This window comes from Falco naumanni, chromosome 2 (genome assembly GCF_017639655.2).
Source record: "Falco naumanni isolate bFalNau1 chromosome 2, bFalNau1.pat, whole genome shotgun sequence".
NCBI classification, from domain to species: domain Eukaryota; kingdom Metazoa; phylum Chordata; class Aves; order Falconiformes; family Falconidae; genus Falco; species Falco naumanni.
In genome coordinates this window covers 74,741,562-74,762,667 of record NC_054055.1, presented here as the reverse complement: position 1 = coordinate 74,762,667, position 21,106 = coordinate 74,741,562, and the positions used below count along the sequence as shown (strand labels likewise).

The 21,106-nt window shown below is 38.5% G+C and overlaps 1 protein-coding gene across 2 annotated transcripts; it reads left to right on the top strand.

Annotated features, from left to right (window-relative positions):
* Positions 1 to 299: 299 nt before the first annotated feature.
* On the top strand, positions 300 to 20,588 carry CRLF2 (cytokine receptor like factor 2). 2 transcript variants are annotated; one of them, XM_040584877.1, is made up of 9 exons: positions 300 to 394; positions 3,242 to 3,337; positions 10,127 to 10,238; positions 10,971 to 11,143; positions 12,720 to 12,859; positions 13,592 to 13,754; positions 15,753 to 15,867; positions 16,917 to 17,001; positions 18,218 to 20,588. In XM_040584877.1, exons 2-9 carry the CDS (start codon positions 3,262 to 3,264, stop codon positions 18,488 to 18,490), a joined length of 1,137 nt encoding a protein of 378 aa, XP_040440811.1. In that variant the 5' UTR covers positions 300 to 394; positions 3,242 to 3,261; the 3' UTR covers positions 18,491 to 20,588. The 2 variants fall into 2 exon arrangements, with proteins under 2 accessions (XP_040440811.1, XP_040440810.1); XM_040584876.1 differs by lacking the exon at positions 300 to 394 and adding an exon at positions 7,194 to 7,312 and having other exon boundaries at positions 3,249 to 3,337.
* Positions 20,589 to 21,106: the final 518 nt, after the last annotated feature.

Below are 21,106 nucleotides of genomic sequence, written 5' to 3'. Positions count from 1 at the left end.
CTTCACTTGCATCGCCTTTGTCTTCTGGGTATCTTGTTAAGAGTTTTCTCTACTGGCAGTCAAAATCACAAGCCCTGGCTGCTAGTTTTCAACTCGTTCCCTCTCTTTGCTTTCCCTGTTCCTGCATAAAGATGCAATATTAGGATGGATCTTGTTTTCTCAGGCCAAACCTGCTAACGCTGCACTGCATGTGAGTGCTGAAGAGGGGGCACACTGTGCCAATGCTTCGTCCTTGTTCTCATGGGAGCAATGACCCAGAGGAGGGGGGCAAGTTAATCAATTACACTCCTGCAGGCAGGCAGAAAAATACCTGGGGGAGAGCAGATCCCGTGGCTCACAGGCAGCTTTTCAGTTCATGGACTGGGATCATCCATATTTGAAAAAATCAAACCAGGTAAAAAATGCTGGCTTCCAGAAAGCGGAACCTGAGGCAGGTGGTTGGGCCAGTGTCTGCCTGCACAGTGGGGAGGTGGGAGGTGCCCAGACCCTACATCCCTCAAGTGCCAAATCTAATGTTTCTTTCAGCAGCAGCAAAAATATCTCGACAGTGCATCAACTTTATGCAAACATTTTGTTTGACCCAGTCACTGCATTTTATTCCCCAGGAGCTCAGCCCTAGGTTTGGTTTCAAAAGTTGCAAAAGGACTAATTTTGTTTGACTTCAAGAGGCCCTCAGTATCTTAAAAGGAAGTAGAGACTAGTGGCAGGAACAATAACTTGAGGTACCAAAATACCGGGTAGGAGGAAATGATCTGTGAAAATGTGCTGTTGCCACTTGAGAATTAGACCTTGGTTTAACTGTAGTGTCTCAAAATCAGAATAATTATAAGTCAGAAGGTATTTTAGATGCCTTTTATTTGCATGTTGTCTCCCAGCACCCTTTCCTTTCAAAATGAACCGTCTTGGGAGGTCTGCAGTCCAGTGTGTTTTACCTGCGTAAAAAGCAGACAGGCACAAATTCAGCTCCATCACACTCAAAACATATGTTCTGGAACAGAAATGTATTTTCAACTCAAATGGGGACATGTGGGAGTTACCATGTCCTGGGGGATCAGAGAATTTTGGATCTCTGCCTTCATTTGTTTATCTCACTGGCTTCTACAATGCTGACTGTGGAAACCATGAGCAATTTCAGCTTTCTATTAACTATCACCTACGACCTAGTTTAGTATTTCAGTTCTGTGTTGCTTGTTGTTTTAGTTCCAGGAATTCATGCCTCCCTGGAGGAACTTGATCAAAGCAGAAGCTAGACAGTTAACAGAGTACTGTATGTGTGTCAGACAGCCATGCTGGCGTTTCCAAAAGTCACTGAGATTTGAATAGTTTTTCCCTGGGACATGCAATGGATAAGCCAGTGAAAGCAGCCAACCCCAGAAAAGTGAATAGCCAGATCAAAACTGGTATCACATCACCTGACTGGAGATTTTGATGGTGTGACAAAATTGATAAAGGTCTTATCTGACAAACAGTACTGTTGGGTTAAAAAGAACAGTGAACATGCTAGAGAAGGCTCTGAGAGGAATGAAAATAAGCCTAAATAGAAATCATGTCAGCACTTCTGAGTGTATTATCAGCCACGATCCAGCTCTCTACCTAGTACTATGTGCAGCAAGCAAACTTCTACTCTCCTTACTTGAGAAACTGGAGGCAAAAAGTAGTCTAGATAATGAGGTCTCCAGAAGGCAGCATGGGGGGTGCGCCCAGGCCACTTTGCATGCAGCATGACTTGAGTCATTCATCTGCCCAGGCATGGCCCTGCATGAGAAGGTGCCTGTGCTTTCTCTGATGTAAGCACAGAAAAAGCTTGAGACCAGTTAGGAAACAGAGATAGAAATTGAGGTCTGTCATTTATGTTTTTATTTGTTGATTTCATGGAGCAGCTTATTTTGTGTGATGCTTAACAAAGGCTGGATTTGAAATGTGTCGATGTGCTTGCCTGTTTCACAGATCCCTAGAAAAGTGATCTGTATCCCTTTACCAGGATGTGAAAGGAGCAGATAGAAAGCTCAGAGTAGAGAGCACTCAGGGCTGTCTTCCTGAGCTCTTGCTGGACAAGAGCAGCAGACTAGGGCCACACTGACTTGTCAGTTCAGATTAGGACCATCCTTGTGAAATGAATCTCCCAATCACCCCAATACTTCTGTTCACAAAGTGGAGTACTGTGTTCCTTCCTCTTGGGTGAGTCCAGCCCAGAAGATGCGCTCCAGCAGGGGCCATCTAGCAGGCTCTGACTAGCTCTGCCCATGGGACTGAGCTAGTGTTAGTCTATGCAAAGCTCCGCACTGTCCCCATGCACACTGTGTGGCTTGAGTCCTCAGCACCAACTACTTCATCCCACTGCTTTACTGCTCCTGCTTGGTGCACTACTCTGTGGATGTAGTCCAAGCTGAGTTTATTGCAGACCTAGAGATAATAGGTCTTCTTAGGCATGATAATTGTGATTATTAAAAGATTTTAACTTCTGCTTTTACTGAGATATATTTATCTTAGTCAAAACAGTGTTCTATTTCCCATTTTCTATGTATAATTGTAGGCATATGGATATATAAGGTATGGGTATAGTATTTTATAAATATATATATAAGTGTATATAGTTAGGTATATGGATGCATTTGGAAGCTATAGCAGTATGTATGTGACCAGGTAACACAGCAGGAAATTCATCCTAGTGCTATCTCTTGTGTAATAGCCTCCCAACCCTTAGCAGTTCAGCTTTCTGTCACAAAATGGTCCATAACTTTTGCCTCTGATCTGGGGACAGAAGTGCCTCAGGTTAGCTGAGGAGCACCAGGCATATGGAGTGGCAGTATAAACATCTTCTAGAAAGCACAGCTCGTGATTTGTAAGTGGGGAGGCAGGCTGGTGTTGCATCTCCTACTCTCAAGTCACTGGGCACTTTTGAGGTCAATGTCCTTCATACATGATATGATGTGGTCATGGATATGCACAGCTACCAGGTCCTCCTCTGGATCAGGGCTATGTTCACCTCTGATTGATACAGCTGTGAAAAGATAAAGCAAAGAGCTGACAAGAGAGATATTCGTGTTCTGAGAACTTAGTGTGTTTTTTTTAACATGAATGAAGGTGTGCATTCTGAAGTCCTGGACTTCTGATTTGTTTATAGCTAGAGATATGACAATTTTTCATTTCCTGTAGTCATTTCCTCTAGTTGTCTCCAGCCTCTAGTATAAAGTGATCAAATAGTAAAGTCCAGAGATTACAATTACTCATTTCTTCACAGTCTGTTGTATCATTCCCACCATGAGACTCATCTTTCAAGCATGTTCAGTGATGTTTACACTGGGTAACCTGGTGGCTCCTCAGTCACAATCTCCTGGTAAGTTCAAATCCCCAGATATTTATTTAAGAAACTGATATATTAGTTAGCAATATTTCTGTGAGTACTTTACCTCATGTATTATAATATTCAATATTTTTTGGGTGAAGAGAATCAACTAAATAGAAATTGATATCCAGAAGAGGTGAAAGTGGATTCTAAAAAAACCCAAAAAACCAACCCAACTATGATGATGATAATTACAGATTTCTATGAAAGTTTTGTAATTAAAAATCAAGACAGAACTCACTAAGAACTCCCTTACCTGTTCTTTAAGCAGGACTACTTACTGTGTAAGGCATAGGTTATAACAGACTAGAGTACATCCAAAAAAGACTTCAGATTGAACAAGGATGGATAAAATGTATTCCAGGTAAGACTTCAGTGCTTAGTATTCTGGAAGAATGAACACAATGGAAAAATATTCAGCAATATTTTTCACTGAGAAAACATCAAGGTAAAAGTATTATTAAACAGCAAAAAAATTAAAGACATTAAAGACTGGTTATTTGGCTACCTAAATATAAGAACATCTCTAGTTCACGTGTTTGTTTGCAATGCCATTACTTATAGCTTGCCAAAGATAAATGGATTATTACAGAAATCAAACATAGACCAATAATCTAATCTTCACTCCTGTTAATTTATTACATTTCCTGTCATTCATTTTATAAGGAGAAAGAAATACTTTAAAGTTATGATTCTGTCTTATCAACTTGTAAATCATCTCTCTGTTCTACTGTATGTATGGTAAGTACCATTTTCAACAATGCAGCACCACTTGACTTCTCCAGTTAATTGCTCCTCTGAGTCACTGGCTCTCCTGTGAGGGGATACGACTCTTCCGTGTCCTGAGCTGGCAACCACATATAGCGGTGCTGTACTTATGGCATGACTGTGAAACGAACGTTGGAATTATAGTCAAGGTGCTTAATTGAGGCAGTGTTGTGACGTCTAGCAATGGTTCATGATCTTCTGAAAAAGAAACCAAAACCACTCAGTTTGATAGGTTGTAAGAATTATGTTTTAAGAATTATGCTTTGTCTCAAAATATCTATAAAAAACTCCTTCTTGCTGTCTTGTTTCTTTTCTTGAAGAGCGGGTTTTTATTCAGTCTCTCCTGTGCATTCAATTCAGCAGTGTTGTGTGCAAGGAGCTGCACTTTTGCCTACATGTGTTCCTATTAATGAAATGAAACTGTTTCACAGATCAGTAATATTAAGTGTAACTGCAGACTGTAGGCTCGGATCTGGGTCTTGCTCTCCACTAGTTTCTATACAGTGTGCTGCAACTTGTGGAAGTTCAACATGTGGTTACTTATCAGGTGTCATCAGTATAAGGAAATCAAAAGTGGTTTTTCTTCTTATGTTTCAAAGAGGTTACAACTGTTCCAGTACATGCATGTTCCATTCTGTTATCTTTGTAGATTGACATTCTGCCTCTTCTTTTTCTTTTTTTTGTTCTGTTCCATGGCATTCAGCCTTTTCACAATGTTCCCCTTCAATTGTATTTTTTTCTCAGTAATAAACTTTGAAAAGTGGCTTGGAGGTGGAATGTACTTGCTCATATTCTTGCTCATGGTTATGTCTGCATAATTTGTTGCTCAAGGAAATTTCTTTTCCCCCTATGAAAGTACTTTCTCCACACACCATAATGGTATTTTCCCTGCTTCTCTGTCCTGAGTAAAGCTAGGTGCCCAGCAGTGCCTGTGAGGTTGGTCTTGCATGGAGCCGTACCAGCTCCCATCTGGTTTTACCGAAGATGTAGAATTGGATAATTATCTTTGAAGCCCATGCTCCCAGGCACTGGTATGTGTCCTACAGCACTGCAACTTGCTGCATGCCTAGCTAGACCAGCAGGCCATCCTAAGACAGAGTTGCTGCCACCCCTGCTTAAACCAGGGACTGCCTATTCATAATATTTTTGACCTTTCCATCTACCCATTGTCATAATACAAAGAATAATGATAAATGTATTACTTTTTTGGTCTATTGTGTGCTTCTAGGGTCATGAATAGGAAAATGCTTTAAGCAATTACAATTACCGTGGAAGAGCTAACACATTAGCTTAGAACGATCCATGGTGTTACAGGTGGATTAATAAAAATTCCATATTAAAGAAAGAGAGAGAAATGGTCCCGTCTATTCTCATTCTCTCTGTCTTTCCATTAACAAAATAAACACCTTTTCAGTCAAAGGCAAAGGAAAGATCATCAGAAGGAAATACCTTATTTCAGATAACATGTACATGGCCTCAGAGGATTTTATGTCAATTTAATCCAAACTTTAAAAACCTCACTTAGGTTATGCATCTTTTCATGTTGAAATGTGAATCGTGCAACATATACATGCTATCATTTGAAAAGGTGCACACAAATATTTACTGAACATTTATACAAAACACAACTCCTATTACATTCAAAAAGGCCACAAAACTCATAAAATTATGAAGCACAGTAGAAAATTGCCCTGATTAGAGCTCTAGAAACACAATCAATAATAGAAAATTTATAAAGCCTTTTCTGTCTTACATAGCTAGTTAATTATGTTAAAGCTGATTTCTTATGAAGTTTTCAAAAACTAGAGCACAGGAAAGAATATGTACATATCACCAGATAGTTTATTACTATTTCTGTTCCATTTCTACTAAATGGTTCTATTTATTGTTAAAGTATTTAATAATATATTACCTTCCATTTTATACATAAATAACTGCAGTTGCTGATGTTTATATTTAAATGTTAAAATCCCAGAGTTTCAATTCATAATATATAGGGGTTTTGCAGGAAAACGTTTTGATGCTAAAAAGATTTATATGTGTTGTTAAGCTGGTGCACTGTGAGTAATCCTGCTGAAGTCAAGTGGGCTACTCAGAGTGTGTAAAGTCCATCAATAAATCACGGCAGGACTGGAGCCAAACTGATGTTTTCTGTCATCCAAAAAACATATGCATTGCTAAACCCAAGATATAGTGTGCATCTCTGAATTTCAGCCTCTAATAAGTAGCATAGAACTATCATAATGTAACTGAAAAATAAAGCATAGTAAGTGTTTCCAAGATTCAGAATGAATTGGTGAATTTTGTTGCCTTCCAACAGACTAGTCAGAATAGACCCCCAGGTTTTACTTAGTGTCCACTCCTCAGCTTGTGGAAATCCTGTGAGGTCTGTCTGGTTTCCTGATTATCCATCTCTAGAGCCAACCACACCTCAACTAACCCACCGCCAGTTTTAAAAGACTGAACAACCCATTAATGTAACTTTATGGGATTTAGGATTTTGATGTTCATGACCTTTATGCATTGGAATTGAAGGAAAATGTGTCACCCTAGAAAAGGATTTCAAGAGGTGGCCTATATGGAGAGGGAAGGCTGGGTTACCACGTTACCAAAATCTTCTATTTCCTTGCAGGCAGTGTCAGTGTTGTGGGATACATAGTCACAGGTTCAAGGAGCTTCCCAAGCACACATCACCTCTTTGAGAGGAAAATTCAATATAAATATTGGCACCATAGTTTTTCCCAGGTGTATAACACATGTTTTCATGAGTAAATTCTGTATACTCTCTCTCACAATTAATGAACCAGTGCTATCTGTGTTAATTCCACCACTTTCCCTATAAACATAATTTACATACATAATATACTGCCCAGTAAGAGAAAATTCATTCAGAAAGACTAAGCAATACAATATTATTTTACCAGTCTGAACTTGGAGTGATAAAACTCATAGCTTTTCAGTATTTTCCTCTTGGAGGTATTTAAAACAAGCTTTTACTCTCCTTTCTTCTCTTCTTTTAATATTGCCTATTTATGTTATAAACTCCCTTTTCCTCTTCCCTTTTTCTGTACCTGTACAGCCCTTGTGACCAAATTGACTGAACAACTTGGAGTGAAGCCATTTTTCATTGCACATTCTACAAGATCTCCAAAAACCTCTATCAACCATTTGACATATGCAAGCACCTACTTTTCACCAGTAAAGTTACCTCTTTGCTTTACAATCCCCTTCAGACTTCAGCTACTATCAACTCTACAGCACTGAGCAACCTGAGACTAGTTTCGTATATAAACCCAAGCCATGCCATTTGCTTTATGCTAGAAATCAATGCAAGCAGATCTTTCACGTCCTGGGCCAAGTACTGCAACCTCACAGCCAGGGAGCAATGGGATAAACACTGGGCGTTGAGCCCACCCTCCAAATAGTGGAAAAAACACTGCTGTGTTTTTCGGTGGGGCTGCCCATGTGCCCAGGTCCAAGCAAGGTTTTTGAGCTGGCACCTTTCATCTGGTAAAGGTCCTGGCAGAGCCTGGGTTATTTATGCCCAAGATAGGACTCTCAGATACCCACTTTTTGTTCTGTCCTACCGACCAGACTGCATGTCTCTCTGCTTAGCACACAGCTTACCTGAAATCGTTCTGTCAAGCTCAAGAAGATGGACGTGTGTGCACAGCTATCTGCAGAGACGTTAAGCCACCTTCTGAGATTAAACTGACGAATTTTGCTCATGTTTGACTTCAAAATTGATTCAAAAACGTATCCTAAAAAAAACACATTTGGCCATCCACCATTTTCCAAACTATTGTGCAACAGATACAGCATCAATAATTAATTTCAAAATTATCCTTGAAATTATGTAATGAAGAAAGCAAATGCTCTTCCTGTTTTTATTTTCACAGCTGAAGCATGGACATTAGTAGTTCTTTCTCAAAGTGAGAGTATGTGCAATCAGACTAATTATCAAAAAGTGGAAAGTACTTATTTTGTCACTTCTAAAGGGAATTGAACAGATTCATTCTATATCCATAAAAATGATCTCAGGAGAGTACAGTATTATCCATTCAGTAACTTTACTATTCTTTTTTATAATGTTAGTTTTATTTAAAGGTGGAAAATATGTAATTATGCACTCAAACATGCATTACATACACATTTAACTATGTTTATAGAAAATCGAAGTCCAAGTAGTCATATGGATTTCAGTCACACTAAGCATAACACCATATACTGCACAACCATGCTAGAATTCAGTCCATAAAAATTAAAATGTGTTAGTGTGATTGCAGACCAAGAATTCACTGTTAGGCACTTTGCCATCATATTTTTTAGTGGCCTTAGTTAAAGACATGATCATCTCTTAGACCTGCTGAGGGGACTTACAAAGGGATTGAAGAGTTAGGAAACAAGGGCTAGGTAGTCTCTTGTAACAGAGGTAGAACTGGCTGGATAAACTCCCTTTTATGATAGCTTTTGAGGTTTTGAAGTTCTGGTTTTGCTTCAATGTGTAATAGTACTGACTTCTCTATTCTTCAGAAAAACACATGAGATTTTCAGTTTGAGAAAACAATATGGAACAAGCTCACAGGCATTAGTTAGGAGATGGAGGAGTTAGTTTCAAGGTCTTCTTTTGATTAAGAGCAGAATGTTTTTTTACCAGAGCTCTATGAATCATGAAGCAGGGACCTGCAGCTACATCTACCCAGTGTCTCTTGGATTTCTGCCATAACTGTCTCTTAAATGATTTTGACAAAACATGTTACAACACAATTACACCTATACAGAAATGTTTTGGCTAACTCAATTACAGAAGTCATGAAACATCTAGATGTAGAGATATAACCATGAAAATAGACAAAAAAGTTGCTTGAACCCACAGGTCTTTCTCACATTCTCAGTGTTGGTTACAGAGCAATAGCTAGAAATCAGGAGGGTAGTTAGGCCTGATTCCCATGGACATTCAGGATTATTGTATGTGACAAAAAGCTCATAAGAAATATTTTAATTTTTTTTCCACAATAAACCCCTTCAAAAGTCTATTGTAGCATAAAAAGTAGAGAGCAATTAAAGCAAAAATCTTCTATTCTCCTGCTAGGCAGGAATATTCCAGCAAAAATTTTCAGTTGTAGACACTTCATGTCTGGAGACAGCAGCCTGCAAATTTTACCCTGAAGCGTTTTCTTGCTGATATTCAAGACACATTTTGTTCCTCTTTGTTATTCAAGTAAATATAATTTCACATCTTATAGAATGCCAAATAAAAAAATTGTCCTTCTGCTTGATATAGAATGGATTTCTAATCCTTCTACCTTCTTAATTTCTCCATTTTTCAATGTCAGATTTATCTTCAGCATCTGATTGTGGAATCCTGGTGGACACAGAATTAAAATACCTGTGTCCCTATTAAGAGCTATGACAAGGAGAAGGACAGGAGATTAAATAATATCTGTGTGCAGTCAGAGGACATTAAATGATCTTGCTTGTCAGTAAGGTGGAATTTGCCAGAACCACATCTATCAAATCTGTACACCTACTCGTGCAGATTTGTTCTGGGTTCTTATGTGTCTTGATCTCCTCTTGACCTGTAGCATTAGTCCCTTGTTTCTTACAATAAATATTTGAAAGTTTACACACAGGATCCATGTGGCATTAGCTCCCAAACAGTTTTCCTTAGCAGGAAAACCTTAGCAGGTAACATGTGGGAAATCTGACATCAAGGTATTGTTCCCATAGATTGCATAAGCATGAACCAGTCTATACCTTTGGGCTCAGGGACCATGGAGTGCTCTCTAGTGTTGCTGTGCATGCTTTCATTTTCCTATTTTGAAATTCTAATTTCAACCTCTCTAGGTTATTTTACTCTCTTCCCTTGTATTTTAGATATTCTTATGTCTTATTTTATGATCATCGGGTCTGCTGCATGCATGTCTTTGAAATACTGATTGCCTACCCATGTCAAAGGATGCTTCTCATACTCACTGCTGAAATCATGAATTCTGTCAATGTTCTGGGCAGGTTGGAAAGATACCATCAGCACCACAATAATCAATTTCAATAATGAGAAGATGCAGATCACATGGGCAGCAAGAGAACTATTTCCTGGCGAGAATGTGTCATTTTCTTATACGTGAGTACTGATGATGCCTTTTCTTCTCTTCTCAAAGGATTTACTTCGAGAAACTGAAATATCTAAGTCCACTTGAGTCTATTGTGAACTGTACCTGAAAATGCTTCTAACATTCGTTAATCATCTAGCAAGAAACCTGTTTATATTCACAATGTGCTACAGAAGTGTACAAATCAATAAGCCTGCTGAATAGTCACTAACAGACATTATATGAAAGAAATGACCCTCTTCAGTCTTTGTGCTAAATGCTATGCTAATTACACTATTGAAAGGGTTTTTTCCACATATGTGTGTATATTTTCCTTATGAACTGATGTCATTAATGACTAACAGAAATTTCATGCTTTGGGTAAAGATAGTCATAGCGCTTGATTTTCCCTATCTGGATGGTGTATGTGAAAAAACTTTTAGCAGTACAATCTTGGAAACTGGTTCATGAAAAGACCTGTTTGCACAAGCCATTCTCTTAGAAAACAACAAGGACAACAACGTGAAGAAAACAATAATTTCAGACTGCATCAAAACCCAGGGTTGGAAAGTCAATGAGATTTGGGTAATTAATTCCCTCACACCGCTATGAAATTTGCTGCTTCAAGAAATTCCATATGCAGAATTCACTTGGTAGGAGTATTTGAAAAAGAAAAAAAAGGAAAGAAAAAAGAAAAACCAGTAATGAAAAGGACTTGTGTTAACTGTTAAGTGTTCCATTCACCAATATTATCTAATTTATAGATTTGATGAAGGCAAGCACAAAGTTTGGAAGCCATGTCCCACCTATTTATTGGATCAAAATTATAATTCTGGATGTCTTTTTAAGACAGAAGGACCCACCCTTGCCATCTCTATCAGGAACAGCAATGGAAGTGAAGAGCTTTTTTCTAAAAGACTAAAATCTGATTTTTATAGTAAGTATGTAAAATCACAATTACTTTGGTCATCCTAGTGTCTTCACTGATTCTCTAGTTGTTCTTAGTTTGCGAAGAAATCAGTTATATTGGTGTATAAAATGTTATCAGTATGTGTGTCAAAGCCAAGCTATAGTTACTTCGCATTGATTTTCATTCCTTGCTGTCATTAGTAGTTACACAGGCCTGTGTGCTGCTGCAGCTAAGTGAGATTACATGGGACACTCAGATCTGTCCCAAAACACAATTTCAAAATCATCATGATGTGCTTAGCGTAGTGCAGGCCTGCTCATTATTCATATCAGGAAAATGAATAAAACTTAGTTTCTTGTCTTAGTGGTGGCCATGTGACCTTCCTCATATTGTGAACCTTCCATTCTTTTGCCATCTTCCATGGGATGTGAGGCAGAAAACTACTTCTTATCAAAGAGGCTGTCATAAAACCATCATCAGATGTCCATAGAAACTAGCTGAGTGGCTCTGATACAGTCTGTCAGTGTAAAAGAGACATCCTCCTACTAGAAGAGAAAACGTTTTTGGTTCTATGAAATCCCTCCTTCCCCAAAATACATATTTCACATCTAGTATGAAATTAGTTTATCAAAATCTTCTGGAATTTCACATAGTTACAGCACTTCAAGTGGAAGGATCTTTTCTGATAAAAATAATGCAGAAAATATACAACACAATTACCTGGAAAAATATACATTTCAAATACATTCTTATTATTTATTAATAATGCTTTAGCAAAAGAGAGTCAACAAAAAACTGTCAAGGCATCTAAATTTGAGAATACTTTTATATCTCATAACTTTACCAATATCTGTTAAATCATGGAAAGATGCATCCTGATCCTTGAATTATGGCTATTAAACAACCACTGATAGTAAAATGAATTTCAAAAGCGTTAGGTAACAAAGCACAAGTATCAAGGATCAGACTTAATTCTGATCAAGGTGGAATTTCCATAATACAGAAAGGCAACTGGAAGGATTGAGAAAGCAGGTAAGTCTTTTCACCCCTTTGTTTCCCACTACTGGAGACTAATCAGCTACATAAATCATACCATTGCACGTTCTTCAGACAATCTGAAAACAGTGAGGGGTAGATTCAGTTGTGCACAGTGAGGCACCCAGTGTTTTTTGAGATGTCCCACCATATCTCACATAGCCTCCAGCAGCTGCACAAGTGTGTTTTGTAGATCTTATGGTACTGAATTTGTCCGTCTCTTTCCAATGAAGGAAAGGTCTTATGGTACTGAATTTGTCCGTCCCTTTCTTTCTTTCTCTTGATTGCAGGGAGTATGAGGAAACTAGAGTCTTTCCTTAAGTACTTGCAATAGGCTCCTGGCATGAGATAGTATCTACCTTTGAATGTGGCACCTCAAATGGTGAGCAGTGTTATGGTGTCAAGCTCCATTTTGATGTTTAATTTGGAGGTCAGCTACAAAAGTGAGCTCCCCAAGAAGGAAGTCCACCTTCTTCACTTATCAGAGAAACACTGAGACAAGGAAGAAGTAACTGCAAAGTACTGCTTTTTAAGAGACTGTAGCAAAATTTCTTTCTTTTCTTCTTAGTAAAGCCCAATCGACCAGAAAATGTGACCTTCTTCTGGAAAGAAGACACTGTTACTGTAAGCTGTAATAAACCAGAGCGAGCTGTGAAGTGCTTGAGACTTGAGCTTCAATACAAAAGCAAGTTTGACAAAGAGTGGCAAGTGAGTTGAATGTGACATTTTTAGTCAGCATTGGAAGGAGTTGGAAGTAGAATCTCCATATAATGGAAAATAGAGTTGTTTTCAAATTGTTCTCCCACCCTATACTTGCAAATATAGCTGGCAGCAGAAAACAGTTAAGATTTTTAGGATCTTGGATCCTGCCATAACAGAAATAATTTAGGTTTTGAGTTCTAACTAGTTGCCACCCAAAGAGCTGAGGATAATCTAAAGGAAAGGTCATACATTTGGACTAGAAGAGTTTTGGAATATAAAAGCAGAAAACAGAGTAGAGAAGAGTAAAAGGGAGGAAAAACCCCGCAAAATAGAATGAAAGAAAAGAGATGACATGGGATTTTTATTTATTCTGAAGTTAACTCTTAGAGTATTTCTGATGTTATTTCATTGACTTAAACCTTTCCAGTCTCATATATAAATTGCAAATATTTTGTGGATTGAAGTGACTTTGTCTATTTACAATATGCAACTGTAGCATAGTGCACTAAGCTACACATAACAACGACCCTCACCTCAATATCAGACAGTGATGAATGGATATGAATAGTGAAGAGTCAGTCAAGAAACAAAATTCCTCGAAATTTAGAGAAGTTAAAAGTCAGTTCTGAGGTTTTGGGTTGGCCTATTCCTTGTCCTAGTTGTGACCATGACTGAGTGTAGCATTCTGAAGCACTGTTTTGAAAACCAGAATTAACAATGATGTGCCTTCCTTCTCAGTCCAGAACTTCTAAGTGTTGCAGTGTTGGAGATCAAGGATTTGATCCAAGAAAATGCTATTCTTTCCGAGTCAGACTGAAGAGGCTAGTACCGTACTGCAATGTAGTTAATTACAGCAGTGACTGGGAAGCAGAAACATTTTGGATGAATGGCACATTATTAGGTAACAGCTGTGCTACAGTCCTATCTTGTCAAAGTACAAATGGGGAAGGGGTGACTGCAAAAGAGGCTGGGAACATGCAGCAAATTAATGTTGCACTGTTGTGCTCCATCTTCTGTTATAAAAGAAAGTTCCTGTGGATGTCTAACTGCCCATATCTAACCCCTGTCCACTTTGTTCCTGATGGCCCATAACACTACAAATCAATGCCATAATCAGCAAAGTTAAGAGTGTCCTTATTATTTGAGTTACAATAGTGTATAGGGTCCAACAACAACAGTAATGTGATGTGGGAGGTGGGGGTGGCATGGGGGGAGGGGTGTGTGTGTAGGGCAGTGGTTTCCACATATGATATGTGGACATCAAGCCTGAACCCTAAGAAAATCCATAATGCCCCATGTTTGAAGTCAGTTTGTTTTGAAAGTACATCCACTTGAACTACAGGACCAGAGGTCATAGCAATCTGATGCTAATACATGCTGGATTGATCTAAACGGGGAGGATGAGTGAAAAGAGATGAAATGGAAGCAAAGTCAGTATCAGCACTGCTTTCCCACCAGACAGACACACTTAAGTGAGTGTGATTGACTTGAATCAGATCTTTGATGGAAATAGTATTTCTACTGGTTATCAAAAAAATCTCCAAAAAACAACCAGATTTGCTGTAGTAAAGACTGTACACCATTCCAACATGTTTGTATCATATCAGCTAAGCACAAAATTCCACCCTTTATCAGGCTTTATCAGAACTATGTGAGACAGCCAGATTTCCAGTGTACCCAGATCTGAGTTCTCTAGAATGCGACGGGCTATTAGCTCACCTGAAGAAAATCTGTATGTACAAAGGCGGGATGAAATCCTGGAGCGCAGGTATTTGTAGCCTGTGCACTCGCAGTAGCCACAGTGCTGACCTCCAGAGAAGCTTCCCCTACCACGCAAGCTGTGAGCCTGTAAGCACGTCCTCAGGGGTGGCTGGCAAATGCCCTTGAGAAAACACAGTGGACAGTGTCTCCCCGTGCGCCTCTGAGGGGCCAGCATGCAGCAGCCCTGTCCGGGCCCTTTGACCAGAGGCTGCCAGCAGGTAGCTGCGAGGAAGGCAGGCACAGGGGGGACAGTCGCTTTGAGTGCCCCTGGATCAGAACTGACGTTGGCACAGCCCCTTCACCGTGGCAAGCACTTCACTTCAGGACTTCCGTGAATTATTATTGCCTCCAACTCCAGTACCAGAGGGAGTCACGGACAAAGCTCTGCTCAAAAAATTTCACAGACTCTGAATACCTTACTTGGGGATCACAACTTTTGTGGCTTTCTGGCAAAGTGAAAAAAGCAGGCAGGAGGAACAGGCTGGACAGTTGCTCCTGTATGACTAAGAGCAGAAGGTCAGTAGTAGGAGGCAGAGCTTGAGGTGACATTAGAAAAGCTGCAGAAAAAGCAGAGAATGCCAAAAGTGCACAAACGCATTGGTTTTATAAACCTGTGTGTTAGATGTTATACTGCCACTAGTTACTTCTACAGCACTTACGGTTTGCTGGCTTTTTGCTTCCTGTGATGGGGAAGATGTTTGTTTTGTTGTGGGAAATCAGACATTTAGGCTACATGTAAAATTGTACTTGAAGCTTTGGTGATTGTAAGTAGGTGGATGTAGTACACATCTTAGCACAAAGTTGTATGACTGTCAATGCAGTGTGATGAATATAAGAAATACTCCATTCATTCGTAACGTATCTACTCATTGACTGTAAGCCCACTCCTTTGTCCTGTACTAGGTCAATTTAGATTTAAAAAAGCACAATTTTCTTTTGTTGCAAGTTTGGGGCAGGATGTCTTTTCAGTTTCAATTGAACAACTGAGTTCATGCCTTATTTGTTCTTAAAAACTTTTCAGTTTTCTCTTTTTCTTTTTTTTTTTTTTCTACAGAGAAGTCAATGTTCTAGCATGATTAGGAATTTTTACTGTTAAAGCAAAATTTTTTTTCACATACTTTTTTGTGATTATTCTTAGATTCATGTGATGATGATATAAAACCTGAGTCAAATACAATAATTGTTTTAAGCTGTTTGCTGGCAGTACTTCTAATGATGCTTATCCTCCTGATTCTTCTGTGTAAATGGCAGAGGTAAATATAATTTTCTTGGTTACTACTAAATAACCATGTCATGAAAATAGAGCTATCATTCAGGCTCAAGTCTCATAGCACTCAGAATTATTATCTGATAAATGAAGCCATCACGAAGATGTAAAAGTCAGTAGCTTAATTACTATTTGAGGAATAATGCATCCTGGCCTTCCAAATACCAAGGATTTTGATTTTCAAAAGCAGAACAATTCTGGTAAAAGATGACGTTTCATGACAAAATTATGTCTCTTCCACTTAATTTTTTCTCTTTTTGTTAAATTCTAAGAAGCCAATTATTTTGGTTATTTCTTCTGAACTGACATTCTTTTGTACATCTTTCATCAGACTCAACGTCTGTTTTCAGTAGGCTTTGCAGGATGAGTGCATTCAACTTTAACAAGACTATATAAATCTATAATATTTGAATTTTTAGTGAATGAGTCTGCTTATTTTTAGAATTTAGTTGTTTGGGTTTGGTGGTTTGTTTTTTTTTTAAAGCCACTGAACAACAAACAAAACCTGCAAAGGCCCCAAATTTTGGTGAAAAAAAACCCACCCAAAAATGCAGTATTTTCAGAGCTGAAATTATGTGGGACCCTGACAACCTTTTTAGATTGAGTTTTTTCTCGTGCACTTCTATTGTTCAACCTTACATTTGTGTTCACTACATCAGGCAATACAGCTCGTTGCTGCACCATCTTCCCTGTGAAGGGGAATGCAGCCAGAGAATGTAAAGCTCTGACTACTGCATGGAGCAGAATCGCACTTTCTGACTAGCTGGGAGTTTGTATAGAGTCCAGATTTTACTAGGATGGGGTTGTTGAAAATCCACCAGAAAAATCACCCGTAGCCTGATGGTGTTATCATACTGTTATAACTGCTTTTTTACTTTAGAACACATTTAGAAGAAATCAAGCCTAGAGTACTGTAATGTAAAATATATTTGTAGCTACAGAAATGTATATATTTGTATATGTAAGTTCTTGTATAAAAACCATGTATATATACACTATAAAAAAACTATTTGTGTTTTTCTTTCTTCTTTGCAGGCTTCAGAAGTCAGTCATGCCTGCTATACCAGATCCAAAATACATATTTGCTGATCTCTTCAGTGATCATAATGGAAACTTCCAGGTAAACATTCCCTTCCTAGGAAGAGTGCAAAGTCTACAGTGTTAAGAAAAATTTGAAAGTAGCTACTGATACTTGCTCTGAAAAGATATCACCACAAGCACTCTCTGACCTAAGAGAAAAGCCTTTCCCCTCATGCAATATCCCCAAGAGGATCCACAAAGCAAATACCAGAGCTCATACAATCAGCATAGTGCTGCTTTGGCACTGTGAAAAGATGCTATAGAAAGAAACAAAGAAATTGCTGGAGAAGAATTTAAGGATGTCCAGAGCCATAACATCCAGTGACAAGCCACTGTGGTGTTTGCATCTACTCCTGCACACAAGAGCTCAGGGAGCTTGTTTCAACCTGATCTTGTCCTTTGTGTTTGTGGAATTCTGTGAGACTTAGTGCTAAACCAGTGACAGCACTTATGGCTCTGGAGGCATCAGACACATTAGGAAGCATCCTCTCTTAGCCACAGAGGTGTATAGTTGCTAAACCTTTAGACACAAAATGGTTGTTAGATGAATAGGCTACAGGTTTTGGGTTTGTTTTCGAACTGCTTCTTGAGTCCATGACATCACATATGTGATGTATTTTTCTGTATTAATTGGGCTGTCTTTATCTTAGTTACTGCTAGATTTCCTCGGTATTGAGACAGGTCAGATATTTACAGTTGCAAACCCAGTGACAATATCAAAGAGCAGTAATAACTCATCATGACACACTGAAAACTTTCTATATATGATAGCTTTAAACTGAAACTGAAGAAGAAAGACAGAAATGTAAATTAATACTGAAACTTTAATACAGAAAAGGTATGTTGCCTAAATCTCCATGTAAACTCAGTCTTAATTTAGATTAAGTCAGGCCTTGGGTCAAAGAATACATGAGTCTATCAAGGAGGGAACACCAGGTATTTTACACATCCAAGGTTTTCTAAAAGCCCTGATTAAATACAAGGATGTATTTAATGTGGATGCGTTTAATGTGGTCTCAATAATAAGCAGGAGTTTGTATGCATTTGTGGAATCCTATCTCCTTTCCTGCTGTTCTGCCTTTCTTCCGTCCTGCTATTTTATGTCCTTCTTGCCTATATGGCTTCCTTTTCATCTTCTCCATTGTGGTTTATGCTGGAAAGATGCCATTACTAAAGGAAATTCAGTGTCTGTACAGCCAGGTTTCTTTTGACTGATAGCTCAGTCCCTGCCAACATCAACATTTTCATTTTCCTAGGAATGGATAGACAAAACTGATCATGCAGTGGTGCAAACCAAACTAGAATATGAAGAGCCAGAGAGCATCATTGAGGCAGAAAGCCAGCAAGAAGACGAAAAGAACAGTGACAAACAGGGGCCTCAGGAGAAAATCTTCACTTTTTCAGGAGCAGCTGAAAGTAATGACTCCAAAGCAGCTCAGATTGCCTGCCTGATGCCAAGATCCAACACTATAGCTTCTTTTGCTGACTTCCAGATTTTAATAAATGATGATGTGTATGTGAAGTTATAAAATCTGTATAATGCAGAATTTATTAGGAAATAACATAAAAGATCTTGAAGAGTTTAGGGGAGTGGCTGAATAGAAAAGATTGTCATGAGTAGACTTCCATCAAGAAAGACACTAGGCTATGTTATCTGGTTGCCGTTACGATCACTTGGGGTGGCTCAGTGCTGTTTGAAACAAATCCCTGATAATTTATACAGTTAGGGTTTATTGTTCCATTTGGGGTTTATCTCTAAGACTAAACTGAGCTTCATTTTCCTGCTATGGGCAGAAGAAAACGAGCTCCTCCATAATACATATTCACAGAGCTGAGACTCAGTCCTTGCACTTTCGGAGTATATGGAGCAGTGCAAACTACACTGTTACTCATCCCAAACGAAGAAGGAAAATAAAGGGATTTTTCTGCCAACAGTATCCCACAAAGACCAGACCATATACTGCTAATTTTCACAGTGACAGGGTACTGCTTTGCAAGCCCTCCTTAGACTGAAGTGCTTGCTTTTGTAAGCTGCTTCTCCCACTGTAAAACTTCTTGCTGCACGGCACACACCAAAGGTTTTATAAAGAGAAGGAATAAGCCAAATGCCTCAGAACAGAAGAGTGGGATGTACAGTACTGAGTCACATTTTATCCTGCAAGCAGTGCTGTGTAGGCAGCTTCCTCCAGAACAGCAGGGCTCCTTCACAGGCCTCATCTGAGGTCAGGTCCTCAGTATCTTATAGTCCTTGCATGACTAAGCAACTTTTAGAAAGCTGAGGTTTATATTTACCTGACACACTTATTTCAGACTATTTTTTAGTGTAATCAACAGCTTTAGACCCAAATTAGGACTTCTTATTCACATTGCATATACCAGCCTGTTGTTCTAAAACTATGTTCTAAAATTTTCTAAACATACCATCTATTAATATATGTTTAATTTAAAATTTAAAATTCAATTTTCTATGCAATTAGACCTCAGGAAAAAAATCGTGACTATTTGAGTTTCCCTGTATCACTTATATTACCTGTTATTTGAAAGAAAATTTTCTAAAAAAATTTTAGTGGTAAAAGCATCTATGATATGTGTAAGTTCTTGTAGACGTACTGTGATTACATGCTGAATTAGCTTCAGTTACTTACCTGAATATCAGTCCGTTATTAAATGACTTTAACACTTGACTAAGCTTTGCCAATTGCATACTTCCATTGACTAATTTATAGTGTTACTTGGAAATTACACATATTGGGAAATTACAGTGATTAGTAAAATATTTTTAATACGATGATTAAAAAAACGCAACTCCAGATCTCTTTGAGAATAGTAAACAGTAATGCAGATCATTAGGTCTCAAAATCTCTTTCTAGGTGACACAGTTTGCTGTACAAGGGAAAACCCAGAAATTTTCTGGCCAGTCACTGGGAAACTTAACTGGAAGTATAGTTCAGGCACATTCCCCAAGTTTTTCTTGACATTACCTTAGATTTGATTGTTCACTAACGAGATTAACATGGTAGCAAAGGATTTACCATAATCCTGAAAACATTTCTGCCTTTTTCTATATAAAACAGTTGTGTGCAAGTTTTTGGGGCTTTTTCTACACCCCACATTTTTGGAAATTTTTTTTATGAAGGTAACCATGCAAACTTTCAATGCCTCTATAAGAATGCAATAGATCTTAAACTAGTGCAAGCTGCATATAATTTGATGAGCAGAATTTAGCTCAGCTCTTCTTATCTGATACAAATTGACATTATTGCACGAGAACCAAAGAAGTTACAGCAATTTACAACAAAAAAGATTGTGTTCCAGTAATGATTCAACCAAGAAAGTGGGAAGTAAAGCCCAGAATGTATTGCTTAGTTACTTCATGTTTGAACCACGCATACATATGGCTGTCTACAGAGCTAGTTAGATACCTTAATTAAACCACTTTCTGTTGAGCAAATACTTTTGTGTCTGGATTCAAAATGTTTGAATCTAACTGAAAGGTTATAGTCATTTAAGTTTTCAGTACCAACTATAATATCTTTTATTGTATTTTATAGACAAAACGGTTCTTTTTGTGTAGGTATACAACCATATTCACATTCAACATACTAGAAATAAAACAAATAAAACACCTATATATCTCAAGTATTTATTTTTAAAAATCTCATTATGAAGGAAATAAAACATAAGGAGTTACTGAAATTCAAAACAAAGCATTTTTTCCCCCCAAAACCCCTTCCATTCTTGGGGAACTCTAGAAAAATATCTACAGAATTATGAAGAAGATGATTGAAGCAACTGGAAAGGTCCTCCTTCAAACACTGATGAGGATTCTGTCAAACACGCTACAACAAGACACATAGCAGATTAGCAACACTCATTGCCTGTGGGTGTTGGGGGTACTGGGAGAACCCAAGCCCCTAAGCTCTGCCCTCCTGGCACCTGCCATAGCCCATCCGTGGTGAGATTAGACCCTGGTAGCCCTCAGCTACATCAGGCAATGCTTCTCCAGGAAGGATGCCTGGTGCCCATGGCATCCTCTGCCCCAGGTGCTGGCATGAAGAGCTGGGAGCCAGGACTCCCAAGCACACTGCAGCTTTGGGCTGAACCCCTGCTCTGTGAAAGATAGGTGAGTCGGAGTATGAGAACTA